Below are 24,304 nucleotides of genomic sequence, written 5' to 3'. Positions count from 1 at the left end.
GGAACTACAGTACAATCTCAATTATCTGGGCAAATGAGGGTGGAGAGAAAACACGGATAACCCAAAGTTTCACTTTAATGTCTTTTAATGCTCATAATTTACCGAAAAACGGGAATATGCTTTTACCATTTATGCCGTTATTTTTATTTCAGAGAGCTTCCCGGACTCAATGACAGCTTTCTTCGCCAGTTCGCGATCTTTTAAGCGACGACAACATGCTTGTACTCGTATTATCAATGCTCCATGTAAGGCCTGGTTTCGAAAACCACACATCCGTGGCTGTGTTCGCGGATTCAGAAAATTGGTTTGCACGAATGCTTCAAAACCACTGCTCGACGTCGGAAACTACACTGTCAGGCACCATGCTATGGGTTGCAACTGCTGCCGGACGTGTATCAGTGATCACAGAGCATGGTCGCGCACTGCAAGGCTTAAAAAAGAGGATCACGGATCTTCCGTGAACGTAGGTAACGTGCAATCGCTTCTGTTTTACGAAATGGATTCTAACGGAAATAATAAGCGCGATGTGTCCTATCATTAATGAAGTAATTCCGATGAATTTCCGTACGATTCCATTTTTTTTTAAATAGCGCGGAAAATGTTTAGCGAGAGTGAATATCATGCACGGATAATCCGCAATACGGATACGGTACAGCCGGATAATCGGGAGTCGGCTGAAGTTGAAAACGTACCATAATTTTTGTATTGGAGCAGTATGAATGTGTAGCGTGACATATTCACAGTGCTGGTTAACCCTTTCACTGCTTTTCGATCTCCAAAAACTATCTCCTCTCATGTGGCGAAAAGTTGAAAATGCGTTTCGTGTAGCCATGGAGAAGGTACTACCAGGATGTGCATGGTACACCCTCGGAAGGGTGTAATATGCTCATTCTCCGAGCCCACCCTCGCTGGTCCCTCTCCTCGACCCTCCAAGCGAGGGGCCTCCCTCCCAAAAAGTCACCGCCGTGACTGCATTTTGAACATCTTTATCAATCAATCAATCCGATCATCAAAAAATAATTGTTTGCATCGCACTCCTGCCCATCAAGCAATCAAATACGCCTTTAAACCGTGTTTCTGCGATGAAAAGTAATGATTCTATGATAAAAACGAGCCTGCGGACCACCGGAAAATGCAAAAGGGCAATATAATCGTTTGATGTTGCGCGCTTTGCCTTTCCTGCTTTTTCCAAGAATTTTTCAAAATCATTTTTTAAGCCTCTAATATCCTCGACGATTTTATCTGCTGCAGCTTTCCGAAGGTATAACGTAACGGATCAACCATAGCCGTGATATTATAGCAGTAGGATTACTAGTAGGCTAGTTGTATCAATTACCAATCTCGAGAACATCCTCATGTTTGGCTATCAAAGGGAATCCGGCCGATTTCCAGCAATTTGCGATTTAAGTAGACGAAATGAAGTACATCTTTGAACCGTGTCTCTGCGATGCAAAATGACAATTTTATTTACTTGGCCATTTTTGCAAAGTAAACGAAATCGTCACCTTTCATCGCGGAAACACGGTTCAAAGACGTACTTGTTTAGCAGAAGTGCGAAATTGGTTTTATCAAACACTGTGGAATCTGGCGAAAAAAGTTCGCTTGAATCGGCTAAGTTATATTTATAATTTTATTGGTTGGCCGCCCTGATAATGCATTACTTGTATTCACTTAAGCTTAAGCTGGAAGTAGTTTTTTGGTAGATGTGTCCGAGTTTTCGCTTTCCACAAACCTTTGGGTGCTTTCGTAGCGCACCTTGCGCAGATTAGCTCACACCGCAACAGATTGAAACACACAAGCGCACATTGAAACAGTCGATTGGAACGCATTTGCGCTGATGTGTTTAGAAATGGTGGACCGATAGGCGGCAAAAGTTGAATGTTCAAATGACCTGTAGCTTTTGAGCTGACCTTCGCCACATTATTAGTAAAAAAGGATGATAAATGTTCGTTTATTTCATTTTGTATTTAGCTAAAGCACTCGTAAGTATTAATTGAAAGAAAATAATGGAGATATCGCTACTTAATAATTACCTCTCCCGAACCGCTAAAGTGCCGGCAGTTATACTTCATTGTGCATTTCTGGATTGAGATACATATACAACTTACATCCATATCACGCAGGTAATGCCGTAAAAAATGTTAACATCGCATTATAAATCTGCCGATTCTATAGATAATTTGCGGTACTGAATTACAAATAAATAGAATGCCACATAAACGTTATTGGAAATGTTGTATACAACAAGCCCGCTACCCATGTAAGCTAATTAAATAAATCTGCTTAGTATCTAAGCAATATAACATTTTAGTTTAGCCTACGTTTTCTATAAGGGACAATTACTCGAGAAAATCTAGCAAACTCCTCTTGCTATCGTCCTTTGCTCATGTTAAATCAATCCTTATGCTTGACGAAGATAATATTATTTTTCCCAAATCACGAGGTTAATTAAATTTATCTAAGACATATACAGATCAAATTATTGTTTATTATTCTCAAATGATCATCATACTTATCTTTGAGATGGTGGAATTCATTTTCCGTCAGCAATATATTTTCCCGCCATCACAAGTTTTGTCTGCTAGCGCAGAAGAACAACGGTGCAGGATGTGTTCCCATCTGTTTAGCGCAGATGACGTCACAGCTGCGATTGGAACACGCTCTGAGCTTAAAAGTTTAAAACAGATCAGCGCAGATACGCGATTGGAAAGCACATTGGGAAACTAAAAACTACATCGCGGATACACGGTTCAAAGACGTACTTGTTTAGCAGAAGTGCGACGCAAACAATTCTTTTTTGACGAACGCAGTGATTGACGAAGAGATTTTCAAGTTGCAGTCAGAGCGGTCACTTTCCGGGAGGGAGGCCCCCCCGCACGGAGGGTCGACGAGAGAAGCCAGCGAGGGTGAGCTGGTCGAGGAAAGGGTCCCGGATTAGCGACCCTTCGGAGCGCTTCGGCGAAAGTGCTGACCGCATGGCAGGGACGAAGGAAAACTGCGTTCACAGCAACAGCCTGCCGTGCGAATGCACCAGGCACGTTCACAGCAGTGAAAGGGTTAGAAAATGAACAGGAAGGAGAATTGATGCGATGAATAGTAACATTAGGATATGGTTTTTTTACTGCCTACATCGAAAAAATATTACTCCTGGAATGCGTATTTCACGCTTTTAGATTTTTAAATGACGATACCTATTTTTCGCAATTAAATCAAAAATGAAAATTTTCAAGCTCGCGAAAACGCGACAGCTAAGTAGGAATGATGGGAAAAAGTCTGTGCGACGCGTTTCTGGTTCCCCCTCCCGCCTCGTGAGGTGACCTTGATCGTGGCTCTGAGCGCTGATAGGACGCAGGATGCTATCGGGTAGCTGAGTACCTTGCTGGCTGGTAGCGCTTGGCTTTAAAAAGGTTTATTAATACCTTATCAAACGAAGAATACTTTCCGACCTTAGCCAGTTTTAATAGGTGATTATTAGGACATGTTTCCTTGAGCTCTGTGCCTCATGCATGCATTGGTAACCTCAGACGATGTATAACTCCTATCCTCTCGTGTAGAAACTAGGTCCCTGTGAGGTCACGTGGAGTGGAATCGTATGGGCACCAATTTGGCCTTTTTTAAATTAGGATAAAATTGACCATTGCCATTCGTCTAAACTGGGATTTCTAAAACCAAATAATTTGTATATTATGAATAAAAAAAATGGTGGGTAACGAATCGCAATATATGCCATTCGTTTTCTTTGGTGAACTATCATATTCATGCATTCGACGGAAAAAGACATAAGGTTACACTCGAAGGTGTTGGGGCTTTGATTGTAGAAAATAAAAAAGACTATGGTTGCACAATAGGGTAGTTTCCTGAATAGAAAAAACGAAAGGAATTGATTGTGATTCGTTGCCCACCATTATTGTATTTATAATATACAAATTATTTGATTTTAGAAATCCCAGTTCAGACGATGGCAATGGTCAACTTTAACCGCACATGAAAAACGCCATATTGGCGCCCATGCGATGCCACTCCAACAGGGTGTTTCGGAGGGTGCGGTCCATTGAACGCTATCAATGCATCGTAGCGCCACGACGAGCTCCCAGGCGGTCCGTTCGCTACGGAGCAATACAGGTTAAGGTGTGACGTCACGGAAAACGTCACACACCCGTTTCCCGCCCCGCTCCGGACGCTCCCTGAAAACTTGGGTCGCGGAGGAGCGAGTCATTTTTTGGCGGAAATTCGAAGGGAATTCACTGAGGCAGTGGAGAGCTTACTAACGTTGCATTTGTTGGAGGCTGACTGTGGACGCCTTCTTTCTGTAAATGTGACTACGAACTAACGTAGCAGGTGCAGATAGTAAATAGATGTAAATTTTATTGTGATTTAAATAAATATAAAGCAAACACTATCTATCCGCAAACATTCTCGTATCTCCCCCAAAATGAACTCAAATATCTCTGGAAGCAGCCTTTACATTCAAAAGCGAACAAAACATTATTAAAAGGCGCATGCAATATAAGAAAGGATTTTAATAACATATATATCGACAAATCAACTCATGCCAAAAATTTAAATCTGAAGAAAAATATGATATACAAGAAATGGATTAATGTTTTTTTAATAGTCGTTAGCCGTAATAAGTTAATATGTTTCAACTGAGACAACGGTAGAGTACCTTTTTTTCCTTTACTAGGGTAATGAATCTCAATTAGAAGGGGTAGGCGAGGGTAGGTGTGAGAAATACGGTCCAAAGTTTCTTGCATTATTTTGTGGAGCCTCGATATTGGAAAATAAAATTCATTTAAATGATATTCGAACATATTTATTAATATTCAATGATCATTATCACCTCACTTCGCAATTTAAACCATCTCTTCGATTTCATAATCCCAGTTTCCCCGCCCTCGTTCATTTCCGCCATTTTGACTTCGCTCCTGACCGGTCCGAAAAGAAATTCTCGTAGCGAACGTAGCGCCTATGCTCCGGAGCACTTCCGTCGGTAGCGAAAGTATCATTCATTGGACCTCACCCCATACGAGTAGATAGGAGTTTTACGTCCACTGACATTACGAATTCATGCATGAGGAACAGAGCTCAGGGAATCATGTCTTGATAATCACTTATTAAAACTGCCTAAGGTCGGAAAGTTTCCTTCGTTTGATAGGGTATTAATAATACTTATTAAAGCCGAGCGCTACCTGCTAGCAGCCTGCATCTCAGCAGCGGACATATTCTCACCCCAGGGTCACCTCACACGGCAACAGCGGGAGCCAGAATGACGTCACGGGGAGTTTTCCCAGCATTCATAGTTAGCCGTCACGTTTTCGCGCACTTTAAATTTTTCACCCTTCATTTAATGGCGAAAAATAGATATTGTCATTTAAAAAACTAAAACATGCGTGAAATACGTACTCCAGGAGTCCTTCCATATAGGCAATAAAAAAATTAAAGAAAACCACCATATTTTTTGGTTGCATTATCAAAGTTTCGATGTCTTTTTCAAGAAAATGGTTAGGCACATAAACAGTTTCTGTGAAATATAGACATTTACAGCTAATGCCATATTTTCCGGGACAATGTGAGAAAAAACATAGGAAATATATATTAATGGATCACAAATTTTATTTTTACAGCTAAAACAAGGCAAAAGGGGATCATATTATTGAAACAGTGGTGTTTGGTCGAACGTGTTATCCTTCCTAGTTTTTCGTCCTGATTACCAATCAATCGTGTCTTTGATTTGTATTAGTTCGATAAGGGTAAAGAAGGTGAACATTTCATTATGAAAGAATAATGGGCGAATCAAAACTTTATCTCAATAGTTGACTTACTAGCATCCTTTACCTCAGCCATTGGTATTTGGGATTTTAAGGTCCTATGACGTACAAATTGTAGTAAATATGCCAAAAGATGAGCTATGGTTCCAATCTTAACCCGCTGTAACCCGATGTTGCTTCACATTGGGATACAAAAACAGAATTACAACTACAAAAATTACATAAAAAACAAACATTTCAGCTCAGTTTAGAAAAAATTTAAACTACCCTTAATGTTGTACTGTTAAGTTTAAGGGTGAAACAAATAGCTGCCACAATAATTATGAATGATAAGAAAATTTTTTAAATAAAAAGTCTAAAATATAATTATTCCCTGAGGAAGCTCTGGGTTAAAAAGGGTGAAATTGGAAATCCTAAAATTCTTTGTTTATTTCATATACTTACAGTGGTTATTAAAAGACTTTTCTAAAGTCCATTCCTAAATATCTGTAAAAACCCTATGTAGCAGCCATACCATCATGACTTATAGAAACTGGGACTTTTAATAATTTGCAATTGAGAGTTTATAGATGACATATTATATTTAAAGTATTATACTCTAGAAAATATCATCCCTGGATATAGTCCTAGCCATATATAAGAAAAAATCTGCAGTAACAAATTTTTAAATACCCCAGGGACCGATGAGACATAGATACCATGGAATTGTTGGTAATTCTAATGGAAATAAAATTCCCTACATTTCTTAGTGGATTCACTGTTAAGTACTAATACTGGCCGGCAATGTTTTGTATACAGATGCAGTTTATTGTCATTTGTTTAACACATATAGGTGCATAATTACAGTAAGAAACAGGTTGCCCTAAAACACAACAATCACGATGATATTGGGAAGCACATGGTAGCAGCAACCATAACACAGACCCCTAAGTCAGATGCCTTAGGTTAGACACTTTCCATGTCCATCCTACTTTACCATCTAGTTTATCTATAAAGAGAAATGTATTCTTAAGATACAGTCCACAAAAATCAAATAATAGACTAACAAAGGATTGATTACATTAAAATAACTACGATATGCGAAAGGAAACATTTTCAGTAAGAAAGAGTTGTGACAGTTGTATGACAATATTTTAAAATATAAAAAGACAATATTTTACCAATGAAAAATTATCATCACTACCATTCCCAACTGGGTATTTCCTCATCATTTTTAACAATACTTGTGTAAACGACAAAGAATTATGCGCCTATGAATAGATTAGTTAACGGTAAAATGAGAACAAACATGATACAAGTGTAACAATATTTTCAGGCTAATGGCACAATTTGTACTATTTCAACCCAGAAAATATCATTGATTTCATTATTAATTCAGATTGAGACATACCAAGGAATGAGAGGACCATATCGAAAGATATTAGCCCTTGAGCAGACAAATTCGAGTGAAAGTTAGTGGCATATTATCTTAATGCAGAGTGAGCTAAGTGGGTGGCCTTGCCCTTTTTTGCTACCCAGCTCCTTCAAAATAGAAATAAAAAATCCATGACTTCTTCATGCAGTCACTACTACGTCTCACAATCCCTATTGGGTATTTGCTCATCATTATTAAACACTACTTGTGTAAACGTAATGAATTACGTGTCTCCTGAACTTTTTGCTTAAGGAAAAATGTCAACAAATGCAATCTTAATGATGTATCATTCCAGCGAGTATGCATGCCAGGTGCATTTCAGTAACCAATTTGAGTAAACCCTTCATGCCCTCAACTATAACAATAATGCCTCTTAGATGTGGGGATGGAAATGCCTCACTAAGTCGCTCTTCCCAGAGAAAGTTTTCCCACATTCCCTGCAAGAATAGGGTCCCCCTCCTATATGGGTGATGGTCGAGGGTGGACTTGTGAGCAAAAGCCTTGCTGCAGGCATTGCATGAACAAGGTCTGACTCCTGTGCGCGTGAGCTTATGTACGGTGCATGGAGATTCTAAGAGAGAAGGATTTCAAGCAAATGCTAAATGCATAAGGTTTGTCTCCTGTGTGCGTATGTTTGTGTGTGGTTAGCTGGCTACTGCGATAGAAATATTTGCAGGAAATGTTACATGAATAATGTCAGTCTCCTGTGTGCATATGTATATGGCTTTTAAGGGCACTAGTATGCGTGAAGGACTTCCTGCAGACACTGCAGAAATAGTGTTTCTTCCGTGTGTGTGTGTATACGTATGTGCTTGGTAAGGTTATAAATATGACTGAATGATTTACAGTGTATTCTACATGAAAAAGTTTTTTCTCCTGTGTGCTTAAACATATGGTTGTAGAAGGTGCTTCCCTGAGTGAAGGATTTCCTGCAGACAATGCAGGAATAAGGTTTATTTCTTGGGTGTATACGCATATGCTCGGTGAGGTGATCATTACGACTGAATGATTTACAGCATTTTTACATGAATCAGGCCCCACTCTTGTGTGTACCCATATGCTTGTTGAGTTTGCTCCTCTGAGGGAAAGACTTATTGCAGACACTACAGGAATAAGGCTTATCCCCAGTGTGAACACGGATGTGCTCGGCCAGGGAATCACTGCGACTGAATGATTTACAGCATATTTCACATGAATAAGACCTCTCTCCTGTGTGGGTACGCATGTGTGTGCTGAGGTTGCTCCTCACAGAGAATGACTTATTGCAGACACTACAGGAATAAGGCTTATCCCCCGTGTGTATACGCATGTGCTTGGTAAGGACATCACTGCGACTGAATGATTTACAGCATATTTTACATGAATAAGACCTCTCTCCTGTGTGAGTACGGATATGGGTGTTGAGGTTACAACTCAGAGAGAAAGACTTATTGCAGATGCTGCATGTATAAGGTTTCTCTGCCGTGTGGGTACGCATGTGTGTGCTGAGGTTGCAACTCAGAGAGAATGACTTATTGCAGACGCTACAGGAATAATTCTTCTCCCCTGTGTGTATACGCTTGTGTGTGCTGAGGTTGCTCCTCTGAGAGAATGACTTATTGCAGACGCTACAGGAATAAGGCTTATCCCCAGTGTGTGTAGCCATATGCTTGTTGAGGTTGCTCCTTTGAAAGAAAGACCTACTGCAGACACTACAGGAATAAGGCTTATCCCCAGTGTGAATACGGATGTGCTCGGCAAGGGAATCACTGCGACTGAATGATTTACAGCATATTTCACATGAATAAGACCTCTCTCCTGTGTGGGTACCCATGTGTGTGCTGAGGTTGCTCCTCACAGAGAATGACTTATTGCAGACACTACAGGAATAAGGCTTATCCCCCGTGTGTATACGCATGTGCTTGGTAAGGACATCACTGCGACTGAATGATTTACAGCATATTTTACATGAATAAGACCTCTCTCCTGTGTGAGTACGGATATGGGTGTTGAGGTTACAACTCAGAGAGAAAGACTTATTGCAGATGCTGCATGTATAAGGTTTTTCTGCCGTGTGGGTACGCATGTGTTTGGTGAGGTTGCTCCTCACAGAGAATGACTTATTGCAGACACTACAGGAATAATTCTTCTCTCCTGTGTGTACACGCATGTGATTCTTGAGAGTAGAAGATTTAGTGAAACACTTATAGCACACACTACAGGAATAAGGCCTCCCTCTTGCGCTTGAACACTTTCCCTTTTTGATGTCTCTAGTGCAAGAGGAGGAATTTAAGGAATCACTTTCTACACATGTGTCAGCTCCTGCAGCAAACCGTCTCCCTTTTCTATCGTTTCCTTTCTCCAGAGTCCCTCCGGATACTTCCTTTAGAGAACCATTTCCTTTTCGCCTCAGCCCTTGTCTTTTACTGTTTGGCCCTGTTATACCTAGCACCATGGATGATTCATCATCCACGGCTATATTGCTGGCACCAAAATGAGTTTCAATGTGTTTTTTAAGATCACCTTTGGTGCTGAATCCACCTGTGCAGTGGTAGCAATTATATGAAGTTTCGTTTGACATTTGTCCCTTTACAGCATTTATCGCCTCACAATTACTGAACTCATCTTTGTTCCCCATGACTGGCTCTGCGCAACTCGTCTTTCTAGTAATTCTGATCATCTTGAGGGCATTAGGGATAATTGGTGCATCACAACCATTTCCACCCCTCACCTCACCCATTTTGACTCTGCCTCCACTGATTTTCGATGCCTGCTTGTCCATCATATGGAATTCAGCAAGATGTTGACTTATCAGCAAGAACAGCTCCACATTTTTCCAATTCTTCATTAATCACATTCCTTCATTCCCCTGCATGAGATGCTCCATTCGCAGATTAAATGACAGTCAGTGAGGCTGAGGAAGGAATAGTCACCACTTAGATGTTTCCCTAAACATCCTTTCACCACCTGGAAGCCCTAGAAAAGAATTTTAATATTTTAATCACAAAAGAAAGCTATACTGGTCTTATTTATAAAATCCCTTTAGTTGATAACTAAAGCTATTTGATAGAAAGCAATATACCGTCCTCAAAGTATCAAGATGGGCCGCCCTTTTTATTATATGTTCATTTTTCATTTGATCTAACAAGAAGGTGTTGTCTTTCATTACATTTTAGTACTTGCTGACATTACACCAAATGAATTATTTTTAGTTGGTAAGTCAATTTTAAAAGTACTAAAAATAACTTAATATCAACAATTATTTTAAAGTTAGGACTCCTCATATTATAACATATTCAACAAAATATTTGAATTTTTCCCCAATTCATGTTTCTTAACCGTATTGATGTATTAACTTTAACTCTATTACTTTGTCTGTTTTAAACCTTCCTTCTATAAAACACCGTGAAAACATTGAGAAACATAAGTTGTAAGTGAATTTTGAACACTTCAATATTCGTGACATATTCATTTGGATTATCCAATTAATAAGTCTCAGTCCTTTTAATTTCCAAAAATGCCATTTTTAATTTGTTTGAGTTTTCTGCATTCAAACACTCATTTTCAGAAATGGAGACTACAATCCCAGGGTTAAGGCTAACAAATGAAAAATCAGCCACATTTCAGAAGTTCATCTGTTAATAATTTCATATTTAGCTACAAAGAATATTCATTTCAAAACGATCTCTGACCCTTTATATCACTATGGTTACTAAGATAACAGACAACAAACTTTTGTCATTTATATCCTAGGGCTTAACTATGACTGAACAGGAGAATACACATGTGGAAAAAAATTTGTAAGTGTGGAGAACTGCATTAACAAGTTTCTCAACATGATACATGGACATCCATTTGTAATATGTACCAGGGGCACTGCCAGGAATAACGGCTGGGGGGTATCAGGCGCAACTATTACTGAGGTGCCTGGGTTTATGGCATACCTGACAGGGTTATCGGCAGATGCGAAGGCCCTCTGCCAGAAAAATTAAGATAAAAGGTTAAAAATTGTGAGTTTTAAGGCCTCTGAGGGATTTTTTATTAATCCTTGTACTATTCTAAAAGTAATATTAATCCAAATAAATAAAATATATCAAACTTCCAAAATTGTCTGAGCTCTGGGGGGGTGTTATCCCCTTAAAAACCCCTCGCTGTGCTACTGGTATGTACTGACTATATACCAGTGTAGAATATAATGATTGGGAATATTGATAAAATAATCTCAAGCAGGCTTCAAAGTTTGAGATAAAAATTAGAGAAATATAACGCGACAATAAAGTGCAAAGCAGGTGAATGCTTGGTCATGGTCAAATTTGAAAATGTCAAATATTTTTGTCCAGAGTAAAAAATTGGAGATAGGATTTAATTTAATGACTCTAACCCACAGTAGAATATAGTGATTAAGGCTATTGATCACTTTCAAAAATGACCGCTGTGATGATTGCATAGCAATCCGATTTTTCCCAATATTTTGCTCAATGGAAATAGCAAATGCAAGGAACAGTATTGAAGATATATGAATTTGATAAATAACATCATCCTGAATGCAAATTTCGGTTACACCCCTCATTACGCCTCATTTACCCATGACACTTGCATCAATTAGTTCGTCACCGACGTGATTGGAGACTTGTAACCCCATTTAAACGCATGGTGGGTGAAAACTCGTTTAAATTAGAAGATCTTGTTTTGTAAAATTCGTTTATGAAGCCATTGTAACTGGAAACCTCATAAGCTTTGCACTAAATAGAGCAATAAAAACGAATACAGCATTGATATTATGATGACATTTAAAATGAGTATCCATTAATACTAATAAGGCACGTTCAATTTTACAAAATGATCATGCAGGTTTAAAGCAATGCCATGAGCATCCCCTAAAAATAAGCACTAAAATAAATATTAAGATCAAACGAAAATAGTATCTCTATAATGGCAATAAAAGGAACGTCTATCAGCAGTCCGAAAGCATGTTCACTAGAACACAATCATGAGACAGTCCAAAAGAAAATGTCATTAGTATATCCAATACTCAACACTAATACTGCATTATGAACAAATGGGAATAGATACTTCATGATGGGAATTAGAAAGAGCATCTACCACCACTCGAAAAAGCAAAGTCACAAGCACAAAATAATAATGGGCAGCTTAAAAGCAAATGTCATGGTGATACCAGAAAACTCAACATTAAAAGAAGCAATATTAACAATTGTAAATAGGCACTCAATGATGAAAATTGAAAAGACACTCCCTAATAATTTGCCACGAATAAACAGGCATCCTAATCCATGAAACGTAAATTCAAGTCAGCCATAAATTTTATTTGATAAACGAACTTATGCCCTCACCAATTACGTCATCTCTGTTCGCTTGTTATTTGATATGAAGTCAGCAGATACTTTTAAACGGGAAACGCTACGGAACCCAAATGCTCTCCATATAAAGCATCTTGATACATTAAACCGAATATATAAATCTTACATCTCAATGAATGATACCCAGACTTAAGTACTAAGTCGTCCTAAAACATGTCACTCATAAAACTGTCGAGGTTAAAGCCAAATGTTCGGAGAAACAGATATCAACATTCAAAACAAACTCGAATTACATTTTATATTCTTGGATGTCACATCCCAAAGCAGATCCTACGTACTTACAAACCTCTATGTTATAAAAAAAGAATCAGATTTGAAACTTCTCATAGAGAACTACGCCTCTAATCAATTATATTTGCTGAAGTTGGAGGTTTCCAGTTTAGAATTTCATATTTTCGCTACTTTTCCCAAATACCACACAAAGCCAATAGGTAAAAATATAGTAAGCTTTTAAGGCTTAAATTGTGAGGGTTTAAATATTTCTGCGACGTTGACAGAGAAGAATGTGATACATGAATCACCGCGAGAGGATTTTAATACACACAGTATTCCTACCAATAATGGTATTTAAGGACACAAAAGTTGATAAGACAAAAAATTATGATAACATCATGCAGTACATATACTTGGGAACATTTAGAACATAATATCATTACGACAGGGCCAAACAACTCCGAAATGCATATAACATCACCTAGAAGATGGTATACTTGCTATCACACCAAGAGAGTAATCCTGATTAATGAGAGACCACTTGCATGATTTTACTATGAGGTGGTGATTTGTAACTATGCATTTTTAATGAGAACCATAAACAACAAAACACACTAGAAAGTCGCGCAGTATTCTCCACCATAAATATGGATATGATCAAGAAGCCTACTTATAGGGTTCTTGGATATGATACACGAATAAGAAGTCAGTGACGACGGCATGAAAACAGAAGATTATCAACTAATATCTCCATATGACAAAAAAGACGGATTCGGCAGCACCTCAATATCTTTTTTTGCTAATAAGTCGGATACATTGAGTCCTCTTGTTAAAAGACAAAATTAACACAGGTATATAATTACGTTAACATGTTTACCCACGAAAACTACTTAAATCGACTTGAAGGAAGTACTGCACAAACGGAAATGTCTAATTATGAGAACACTATCTTCTATAACGCACACAAAAAAACAGATTTTGTTCTTCTCCGGAATACACAAAGCTACATCAAACTCCCTTTCATTAAGTAATCGAACCGTCGCGTCGCTTCACATCATACCCATACATATAGGCAATATAGACTAGCTAATCACACCACGAAAATAATCTTTGTACGAGATTAATTGTATACTATATAATTGTATCACTATGAGGTTCTTACATGAAATTGTGCATTTTAAGAGCACCATCATCATACAAAACACACTACCAAATGCACATCACTCTCCGCCAAAAATATGGATATTATACACGAATACGAATTCAGAGGGAGGGCCTAACAGTAAAAAAATTTCCAATAATTTTCTCAACTTACTTGACAGGAAACAAAGGATCCAGCAGCAACTGTAAACCTATTTTGCAAATAAGCAGGATAACGTTTTAGCTTAAAGTCAACAACAACACATTCATGTAGGTACTTATATAGCTTAACCACTACCATCTTTACAAACAAAGAACTACTAACCTCGACTAAAAAGATTCCCGGAATCAAAATAAATCCAAAAGGAATGCTTAATAATGAGAGTACCACCTCTCAAAGCAAACAAAATAGGGAGTTTATTAATTTCCGTCATAAACACAATTTCCCAACATGCTCCCTCTCACGAACTAATCGATCGGCCACTCGACTCGACGATATCGACTCAAAAGTCGAATCGAAAACGCATCGACACAACGATATTAGAATTCCCATGGCGGTCATTTCAGAATGGATATGCATTGCAGCCTCAAAACAAACTAAAGATAGCCATGGTGCTAACATCTGATATTACCAATATTATTATTGAATCTGCGGTTATTTCAACAATTATTAGTTTCATAAATTTCAAGGCCTTAGCTGGTTAGCTACCTGAAAGCAATACGACCTATGCATTTGATGGAGACTATGATCACAAAATCCCAGAATGAAACTACTTTCATTTGGATGATAAGTGAAAACACTGAGGAATACTCAAGGCAAGGTCCATAAAAGTCAGCTATTAATAAATCACCTCAAATATATATCACGATGCAACAGCATGGATAGAGAATATTATCAACAATTTTCACCATAGACTTTATAGTACTATATAAGTGAGTATTTACGATTTTCATGATCATTTGACACGGTCACATCATCCGTGAAATAACCATGTTAACGTAAGACCACGTATACAAGGTTGGTTTAGAATCGCGGTTTTATAGTTGCTTTTTCTTCTGCTGAGAGCATACCAAGGCCAAAGTTTGAAGACTACTTGCATCAAATGGTCACTTCATTTGAAATTCACGAATATTCCTTTGATTTACTGTAGATTATCAAATTTTTTGTTACGATTATGTATATAGAAGACAAGAAAGGAATTTAAGCCAAATTTCAGCTCCCATACATTACTTAACTCCCTTTTGTTGGCAAAACGATTCCAGAATTTATTTATTTTGAAGTTCAAAAATGTTTTTTTTTTCAAAATAGCCATGTCAGGACTCAAGCAATAAACCTCAATAATACATCAGTTTAAATTAATGCAAATGGAAGAATTCTTCATTTTTCGAAGGCCCATTGTATACGTAGACTTCTCATGGTGAGATACACACTTAAAGCCCTGAGTCTAAACTAATCTTTGCTTGATTGGGCTGTTATAAGCTAGGGTGTCAATGAGCATTTATGTATTTTATGTCTATCTGTTGTACTGTGATTTTTAGGTGATATTTAAAAGTGTGCTTTTTATAGCCCCTTTTTATGGTATACGTATCCCTATTTTATATCGGACAAGCTAAGCAAAGACTGGTTTAGATTCCAGGTTTGTAGCTGCAATTCTTCCCACTATCAAACCTTGTATACCATCGAAAAGTGATGAATTCTTACATTCTGAACGTAAACTGATATAATATTGAGTTTATTTGCATAAACTCCGAAATACCTATTTAGAAAACCCTTTCTGCGTACTAAAGAAATTTGGAAATTATGTTTGTCACTGAAACTGCCGATATGGCGCTTAAATTCCACTTTGACGCAAGCATCATATCACTAAGTGAAATTGTCATGTATTGTCCGGGAAAGAGGCTAATATTTAAAGGAGGATATTCAGCCTCTTGTAGATGTGTCTCTAGTGGTAAAAACCGCAACTAAGTATCCTTCTAAATAAGTAGGGGAGAGTGGGGCAAAACCGACCAGGCGGGTCAAACCCACCCCTTTAATATTTCCAAGTAGGTGATGATTTCCAGCGGCAAAACTATGAACTAGTTGAGGAGGCCGCCATTTCGAGCAGATCGAGCTTGGTTTCGTTGGCATGCTTGACGATGTTGGGGTTATGTAGAGTTCTAAAGTTTTAACCCGTTTATTTTACAACTTTAAAGTCATAATTATTTTGATTTGAGAAGTGTAACCACAATCTGGTTTACCGAATGTGAGTACATGTGTTTATTTACTGTGTTAACTTATATTTTAACGTACGAGTAGCTTAGCTAATGATTTTGGATAACCTCAAATTGCCATAATTGTTTTACTGTGTACCTAGGGGCAAAACCGATATTTCAACTTATCAGCTGTAAGGGGGTAAAATTTTATCCTCATTTGAAAAAGGCCAGATTGGCGCCCATGCGATTCCACTCCACGTGACGTCACAGGGACCTAGTTTCTACACGACAGGATAGGAGTTATGAATCGTCTGAGGTTACCAATGCATGCATGAGGCACAGAGCTCAGGGAAACATGTCTTAATAATCACCTATTAAAACCGTCTGAGGTCGGGAAGTTTTCTTCATTTGATAAGGTATTAATAAACCTTTCTTAAGCCAAGCGCTACCAGCCAGCAAGGTGCTCAGCTACCCACTAGCATCCTGCATCCTACCAGCGCTCAGAGCCTCGATCAAGGTCACCTCACAAGGCGGGAGGGGGAACCAGAAATGCCATGCACGGACTTTTTCCCTTCATTCCTACTTATGCGTTGCGTTTTCGCGCGCTTGAAAATTTTCACTTTTCATTGAATCGCGAAAAATAGATATTGTCATTTAAAAATCTAAAAGCGTGAAATATGTACTCCAGGAGTAATAATCTTTCGATTTAGGCAATAAAAAATGATAGGATACCACCCTATTTCCAGTAGGCCCTTATATCTATTTTATTTATTATTTATCATGTCTTTATATATAATCTAGAAAAAATGTCTAATTTTTCTCCATTACCCAATTTTTACTGTACTACTATCCAACTCTTTTTTTTATTTTCTAGGCAAAAATGGATGGATGCATTTGTTTTTGAAAAACCCATGGCATAAAGAAACTTCATGCCTTCATTCAAATTTGCCAATCGTTTAATGTTCTGTCTATAGGGGACCTAACCAATCTTAAGTAAGAATACACCATTTGCCATGCAATTCACAGTTTTTACATTTTATACACTTCTTCAAGCCATAAAATAATGATATTAGGCTGTGAATGAAAACATTTGTATTAAAAATGATTATAAAACTATACCTAACTACTAAATAGAGTTTTATTCTCTTACTTTATTTATAACAGGAGGTGTTCAATTTCCCTTCTGGAGCTTGTTGGAGAATAAATATTCTTAACTCTCTTGATGCATATGATTGGCACATGTTTTCTATGGGAGTGGTTGCCAGCTTCCCCTGTTCTACTATTATCTTATAACGGTCCTCCTCTCTGAGATTGAGATATGGATTAAAGGTAAGAGTATTATCAGTACTATTAGCAAAGAGACAACATAAAAGGGCCCAATTCCATTGCATACAAGGTTGACTGATGTTGTCATTTGAGGAGCATTGTAAACTGTTCACAGAAATGTCTGCAGCATGGAAATGACTGCTGAGTGTTCCATTCACTCATGATATTTGTAACAGAATAAACTCCAAATTACCTGTGCACAAATTTTGAGTTTTTGATGGACAGAATTTCAACAAATCTAACATGAAATTGTTTTCTACAGTAGAGCTTAATGCAACTTTAACATGTAATTAACCTAATGCAATTTTTTTCCTTCCTATAAGCAAATCAGGACATGCTCACAAAAACATTTCCATCATCAAGTTTTAGTTCCCATTACAAATGAAATACGCATGAATTTTAATGAGGAGAAATTCCCTTGGACTGCTGCAAATTAAACCATTGCTGGCTGACAGTGCAGATCACAATGCATATTCCTAGAACAATTCTACCAAAGCTCATGGTACTAGGTGTTAAGCCTCCATTGTTTATCAAGGATGGCAACACGCGGGAGAAGAGACATTAATGAACCCGCAACCAGTTGAGAGCCTCATGAAATCCTTTTCTTCATAAAAACGAAATCAATGTCACCCACAAATAATTCTTTCAACCTAATATTCGTAACTGTAACAGATATTCCCACAGAACACTGCAGATATTGTCCCAAAAAGTGCCATGGTAAGTGAGAGATGCATTATTTCAGACATTATAATTTAAATTCTGTGCACCATAGGATGAATTTACTGGATAAGGATTTCTTTCTGGGGGGGCACAAGCAAGGCCGTATCCAGGATTTTCTTTCTTTCTTTATCCTAATTTATACATAGATATCTTCCATAAAAAAAACTTGATGCTATTTTTATAATAAATTATTCAGCTTCTACATATAAGCTATTTGTAACACACATGAAAATTAATGTATGCAATTCGAATACTGCCACCATCATTAGAAAAACCAATTTCACTAAAATTCCTTCGTGTAACATCTAATTAACCAGAAGATGCAAAAAAGTCACTTCCAATACCTTGGGGAAGTTATTGGAAGTCATTGGATTTATAGTCAAAAGAAATGATATTAGACTGCAATTCTTAAGTTGTTTATATAAACTAAGACCTAAAAGATTATAACTTTTAATTGAGGCTTTGAAGGCTACTTGTTTACTTAACATAAGATCTTAAGATAAATTAATTACCACAATTGGAGGAATTCCTGCTATTGAAATCAATCCTGATATGAATATAATTGATTTATTGTTGTTCTGAGTTATTCAAATTGTAGATATATTGTTTAACTTCCAATACCTTGGATAAGGTATTGGAAGTGGTAATTGAATTGTTCAAGAACGGTTAAACATAAGTTGGTACCTTCAAAAGCAATGTAAAGCTGAATATCTGGGCAAATCGCACTTAGCCCATGTGCCATGTAATGTGGAAATATATTGCACATCGGCCATGGAACTCACTTACCCCAAGCACGGGGAAAGTGTGATCCCTTAAGAAGGCTTTAAGAAATAAATTATAAAATTACCACTTTACAGAGAGAGGAATGTAAATCCAAAACTCTTTTTTGGTTATTAATGCATACATTTTACAATGAATCTGAGAATTTTAACAAGCCTAGAAAAATTTCCTAAAGTAGTTTAAAGTTGCTGTATGCTATCTAGGGTCAGTCAGCAGGCTACCTTAGCCAGCTTTAATAGGTGATTGTTAAGACATGTTTCCCTGAGCTCTGTGCCTCATGCATGCATTTGTAACCTCAGCACTTACCACACCTTAATAGGGTGGTTTCCTATTATTTTTTTATTGCCTAAATCGAAAGATTATTACTCCTGGAGTACATATTTCACGCTTTTAGATTTTTAAATGATGATATCTATTTTTCGCGATTAAATGAAAAGTGAAAAATTTCATGCGCTGGAAAACGAGACCCATAAGTAGGAATGATGGGAAAAATTCGTGCGGCGCATCTCTGGTTCCCCCTCTCGCCTTTGAGGTGACCTTGATCGAGGCTCTGAGCGCTGATAGGACGCAGGATGCTAGCCGGTAGCTGAGTACCTTGCTGAATGGTAGCGCTTGGCTTAAAAAAGGTTTATTAATACCTTATCAAACGAAGAAAACTTTCCAACCTTAGCCAGTTTTAATAGGTGATTATTAAGATATGTTTCCCTGAGCTCTGTGCCTCATGCATGCATTGGTAACCTCAGACGATGAATAACTCCTATCCTCTCGTGTAGAAACTAGGTCCCTGTGATGTCACCTGGAATGGAATCGCCTGGGTGCCAATCTGGCCTTTTTCAATTGAGGATAAAATTTGACCCTTGCCATTCGTCTAAACTGGTATTTGAAAAATCAAATAATTTGTGTATTATGAATACACTAATGGTGGGTAACGAATCGCAATCAATGCCTTTCGTTTTCTTTGATGAAGGAAACTACCCCATCATGTAAAAAATATTATTTACCATAAAATAATTTGAATAAAGGTTTTTGTAATCAAGCACATAAAAAATTTACAAACCACTGACATAGATAATTTTAGCAAATAATATTGTTATCAAATCACTCAAATATCATACAAATATAAAAAACCAAGTACTATATAATATTTTAACATAACAACGTACAAGTGCACTAAATAGCCATGGTGTGTTAAATCATTTTTCTTAATATGCTTTAGAAATTTTAATCTTTTTGTTGAAATATTTTATTGGATACTTTTTGAGTAGCTAAATTTACTTTTTAGTACTTGTATACTTATACATTTCTCTCATCTCTTAATATTTAATACGACGACGATGACGAAACTGGCAAATGAACTTTGAAAACGTCCGCAAATATGATTCTATAAATGGCCTAAACTTCAAGAGTTCAAATTTAAATCCAAACAGGAGGTTTTAAGTAAGAGAAAGATATCGAAAACACATACCAAAAAATTATTCGTATCTATTGATATCCTTAATTGGTAGGTCATAGTTGAATTCCAATAACCCACTAATTTTTTGATAGGATTGGATTTTAAACACATATTTGTACGAAGTCTGCAGTCCTCACCACTGAATAACCAAAATCGGAAACACTACGTGGGAAACTGGACTTATTTCACTATTCCATCGATCATTGGCGAGGTCCTTTAATATCATTTAATATTGCTCATGAACTAATTTAATGCCCCATTAACTTTTGTATCCTAAACAAAAACCCTGATAATAAATTTTGTATCCTATGCTTTATAATAAATTTTGCATGTACTAATTTGATGAAGACATATATCTTAATACCTTGCCCGTCGAGGCTTGGTCAAATACACCATTAAGTTACTTTTTCACGTTATTATCTTAATCTGTTGAACCAACAAATGCAAACATCTTACTAAAGTTTTCAATCTCGTCGATATGAACGCGAAACTATTAAGGCTTGCCTACACAGTAAACTAACACGAACAAGTTAATATCTACTTACTTGAATGATTTCACATTATTTGTAAGTTACACTACAATTCCAATGAAAAATAAGATGCACTCACCCTTAAGTAATTAATACATGAAACATTTCTTAGTTCTGCGTCCGATTTATGACAAACATTTCTGAAGTCATTGAATTCGATCAGCTTTTCCAAGCACAGTGGACATAAAGAGCCAGGCAGGCCATCTCCCACAGCAACCTAAGGAATCAATGAAAACGTATGCCATAGACTTTGGACCTATCGTAGAAAATAAGTTCATACAACGGAATAAAAAAAGAACTAAGGACATAAATAAAATGTAACCCGTCACTTACTTTAATTCGACTTTATCATATAAGGCATCCTTGACAGTTATCTCGCTTGAAACAATTGAGGTAAATACATGGTAATAATAATCGTATTTCTTCATGCAGAGTCTGCACGGGGTACTCTCGGAATGATTTCCTGAAGACTCCGAGAAATCATACTCGTGCTTTCACTGCAATAACTCATTCATTCTTTAAATCAGTTCACTCCAACAAATCATCCACGTATCACTCAGTGATTTCAAAATTCCTAATACATTAAGATCATTTCCATGACGTACACCAATGCAAAACAATTAGACTTATCAAAGAAAAGGGTGTAATAAGCTCACATTTAAATAGGACCTCAAAAAGGAATCACATAGTCGCAGGATAAACAGCAAATATTTTAAAAGAATTTCAAGCTTATTGACTAGAACCCTACAAAAGGACGATTGTCTTTGTGCGCTCCGATCGTCATTTGCCCAAAATTCGTGTATTGCCGATATTTTTTGCAGCTGAATTATTCTGTTCTAAAATCAAAGAGTAGGTAAGAGGCAAAAAAATACATCGGGAACAAATTCCTCAAAATTCTTCACGTTCATTTATGTGTGTTATGAGTTGGTCATTGGTAAATTCAAATGTATCACTTTTATGACTGAATGAATTGTAAACACTTAGTTATACGAAAATAAAAAGCGACTTCGGTCGTCACCATTCAGGTACCAACTGCATGTTAATTAATGCCTCATCTGGATTCGGAAACACTATGAGGGAAATTGGACTTTTTTCACTGCTCCGTCGATCATTGGCGAGGTCCTGTCATAACATTCAATATTGTTAACAAACAAATTTAATGCTACATTAAGTTTTGTTCTTTAATAAGAAGTGCTTTTCAGTTATTTTTTCATGTAATAAATTGATGAAGTCACTAAGCATTTAGGCCTGTTTACACGATGCATTAACAGGTATGAGTTAATGTACGTTTTCATGAATGATTTTTGTGGACCAGAACGGTAAATGTACGAATGTATGAACCAAATTAGAACAAGTTCTCTTTTCTGTGCATGCATTCGCACAAGTTGGGTGGTTACACGGTGTATTTTGGCGTTCATTCTCGTGTTCATACATTTAAACATTAACCCGTACGTGTTAATGTGCCGTGCAAACAAATACATTGCCCGTCGTATACTTCGTTATCGTATACACAATTAATTACATTTTCAAGTTATTGCTATAATCTGTTGAAACCACAAGTACAAACATTTATTAAAAATTTCATTCCAGTCTATATGAACTTTAAACTATTAAGGCCGGGCTACACGTTAAGTTAACACGAACAAGTTAATATCTAGTTACGTGAATGAGTTCACATTATTTGAAAGTTATACGAGGCTTCCAATGAAAAAAAAATAAGATGCACTAACCCTGAGGTACTTTCTACACGAAAAATTTCTCAGTTCTCCGACCGATTTCTGACAAATATTTATGAAATCATTGAATTCGATGAGCATTTTCAAGCACAGTGGGCTGGCAGGCAGGTCATCTCCAACAGCAACCTACGAAATGAATGAAACATATGCAAGAGATCAGACTTGCTGTGGAAAACATGCCCATAAAACGGAATAAAACAATAACTAAGGAGATCAATGAAATCTTAACCCTCACTTACTTGTAAGTCAACAAAATCGCCTTAGGCATCCTTTCCAGATATCTGGCTTCCTGCAATTGAAAAGAATATGTTGTAACAATAATCATTTTTCTTCATGCAAAGTCTGCACGGAGTACCCTCAGAATTCCTTTCTGAAGACTCAGATAAATTCCCAGTGATAATACTCATGTTTTCACTGCAATAACTCATTCTATCTGTAAAACCAGTTCACTCCTCAAACAAACCATCCACACAGCACCCAGTTATTTGCAAATTTCTAATACATTACGTTCATTTCTATGACTTACGCCAGCGCAAAAACTTCAGAATAATCAAGGAAAAGTGCATAAAAAGCTCACATTTACATTGGACCTAAAAAATAAATCGCTTTTCGACAGAAAAGACAGCAAATATTTTACACGGACACCATGCTCATTGACTTCCTAACTCTGACCATGGTAGCAAGATTTAGTTTACCTACCGGACTTCATTTGCATTTTACACCGCTACAGGATTGCGCATGCAACAGGCCTAAATCGAAAAATGAAATATTTCCCACAATAAGTGATATATTATGCTACTCAATTACATTCTTTGAAAAACAAAAATATTTTTAACCTTTTTTAATTCTACATTTAAGAATTTTGAACTCTTTCTCATATTTAAAGGCTGTAGATGTACTGTGACCTGTGGACGCCGAAGTTGGGCTTAAACTTCGTTTCTTGCCAAGTCATTGATTAACTTTTAACCTAACATTTTTACACTACAATCAATCGAAAATTTGACGAATTTATAATGAAATGGTCCTTTATTTTTTGAAATAGAAATAAATTACTCTTCAAACACGGATGTGTGGCCTGCTCTATAGGTGCGCTCTTGGCGGATAAAATGGCAACAAGAAAACATCGGTTCTATACAGAGGTTGATTGTATAGTCATATAATAACAAGTTAACATTGTGGATTAATCTTGTCGTGGATGTTTGTCCGAAGAATTTACAGTCGTGTGATAAATTGTTGAAAATTTTCTCAATCCATGCTATTGAGTCGTGATATATCTTTCCATCGATTCATCATGTGTTGGCTTTTGTGTTCCTTTTGTTGAGCTTTCTAATGTATTTCATTTTCACTCATCATCTTAGTGAATGTAGTTTCCTTGTTAGATTATGTGATCTATGTCAATGCCGAGTAGATGATTTCTTTGACGATAAACCTGATTGAAAGAGTGAATGAGATTTTGAATCGACAACATGAGTCGCACCATCGGGATTTTCACTGAATCTTCAGATGGGAATCCAGAAATAGACCTTTGCAGACTTAGTAGGGAGAAGCATAATTGTTATTACAGCATATTCACTTCGAATGTAGCATGCAAAATAACTGTGAAGGATGCCCTACACGATTTAGTTGGTTTACAAGTAAGTAGCACATTAAATTTTATCGATTTTCTTTACAATG

The 24,304-nt window shown here is 37.0% G+C and overlaps 1 protein-coding gene across 7 annotated transcripts; it reads right to left on the bottom strand.

Moving 5' to 3' along the window:
• Positions 1-6,552: 6,552 nt before the first annotated feature.
• LOC124173113 (zinc finger protein 2 homolog) lies at positions 6,553-23,325 on the bottom strand. Of its 7 annotated transcripts, none has more exons than XM_046552619.1 (6): positions 23,208-23,325; positions 22,870-22,919; positions 22,625-22,756; positions 21,228-21,391; positions 20,974-21,111; positions 6,553-10,137 (listed from the first exon to the last, which is right to left on the bottom strand). In XM_046552619.1, exon 6 carries the CDS (start codon positions 10,007-10,009, stop codon positions 8,213-8,215), a length of 1,797 nt encoding a protein of 598 aa, XP_046408575.1. In that variant the 5' UTR covers positions 10,010-10,137; positions 20,974-21,111; positions 21,228-21,391; positions 22,625-22,756; positions 22,870-22,919; positions 23,208-23,325; the 3' UTR covers positions 6,553-8,212. The 7 variants fall into 7 exon arrangements, with proteins under 7 accessions (XP_046408575.1, XP_046408574.1, XP_046408577.1 ...); XM_046552618.1 differs by lacking the exon at positions 21,228-21,391 and adding an exon at positions 14,068-14,104; XM_046552621.1 differs by lacking the exon at positions 21,228-21,391 and having other exon boundaries at positions 23,157-23,325.
• Positions 23,326-24,304: the final 979 nt, after the last annotated feature.

The sequence above is a fragment of the Ischnura elegans genome (genome assembly GCF_921293095.1).
Source record: "Ischnura elegans chromosome 13 unlocalized genomic scaffold, ioIscEleg1.1 SUPER_13_unloc_4, whole genome shotgun sequence".
Lineage (NCBI taxonomy): Eukaryota > Metazoa > Arthropoda > Insecta > Odonata > Coenagrionidae > Ischnura > Ischnura elegans.
Note: the sequence above shows the minus strand (reverse complement) of the source record. Positions and strands in the feature narration are given on the sequence as shown.

Bases quoted from the DNA above. Each gene is read 5' to 3' on its own strand.
- LOC124173113 (XM_046552621.1), bottom strand. From the start codon at position 10,009: ATGAAGAATTGGAAAAATGTGGAGCTGTTCTTGCTGATAAGTCAACAT.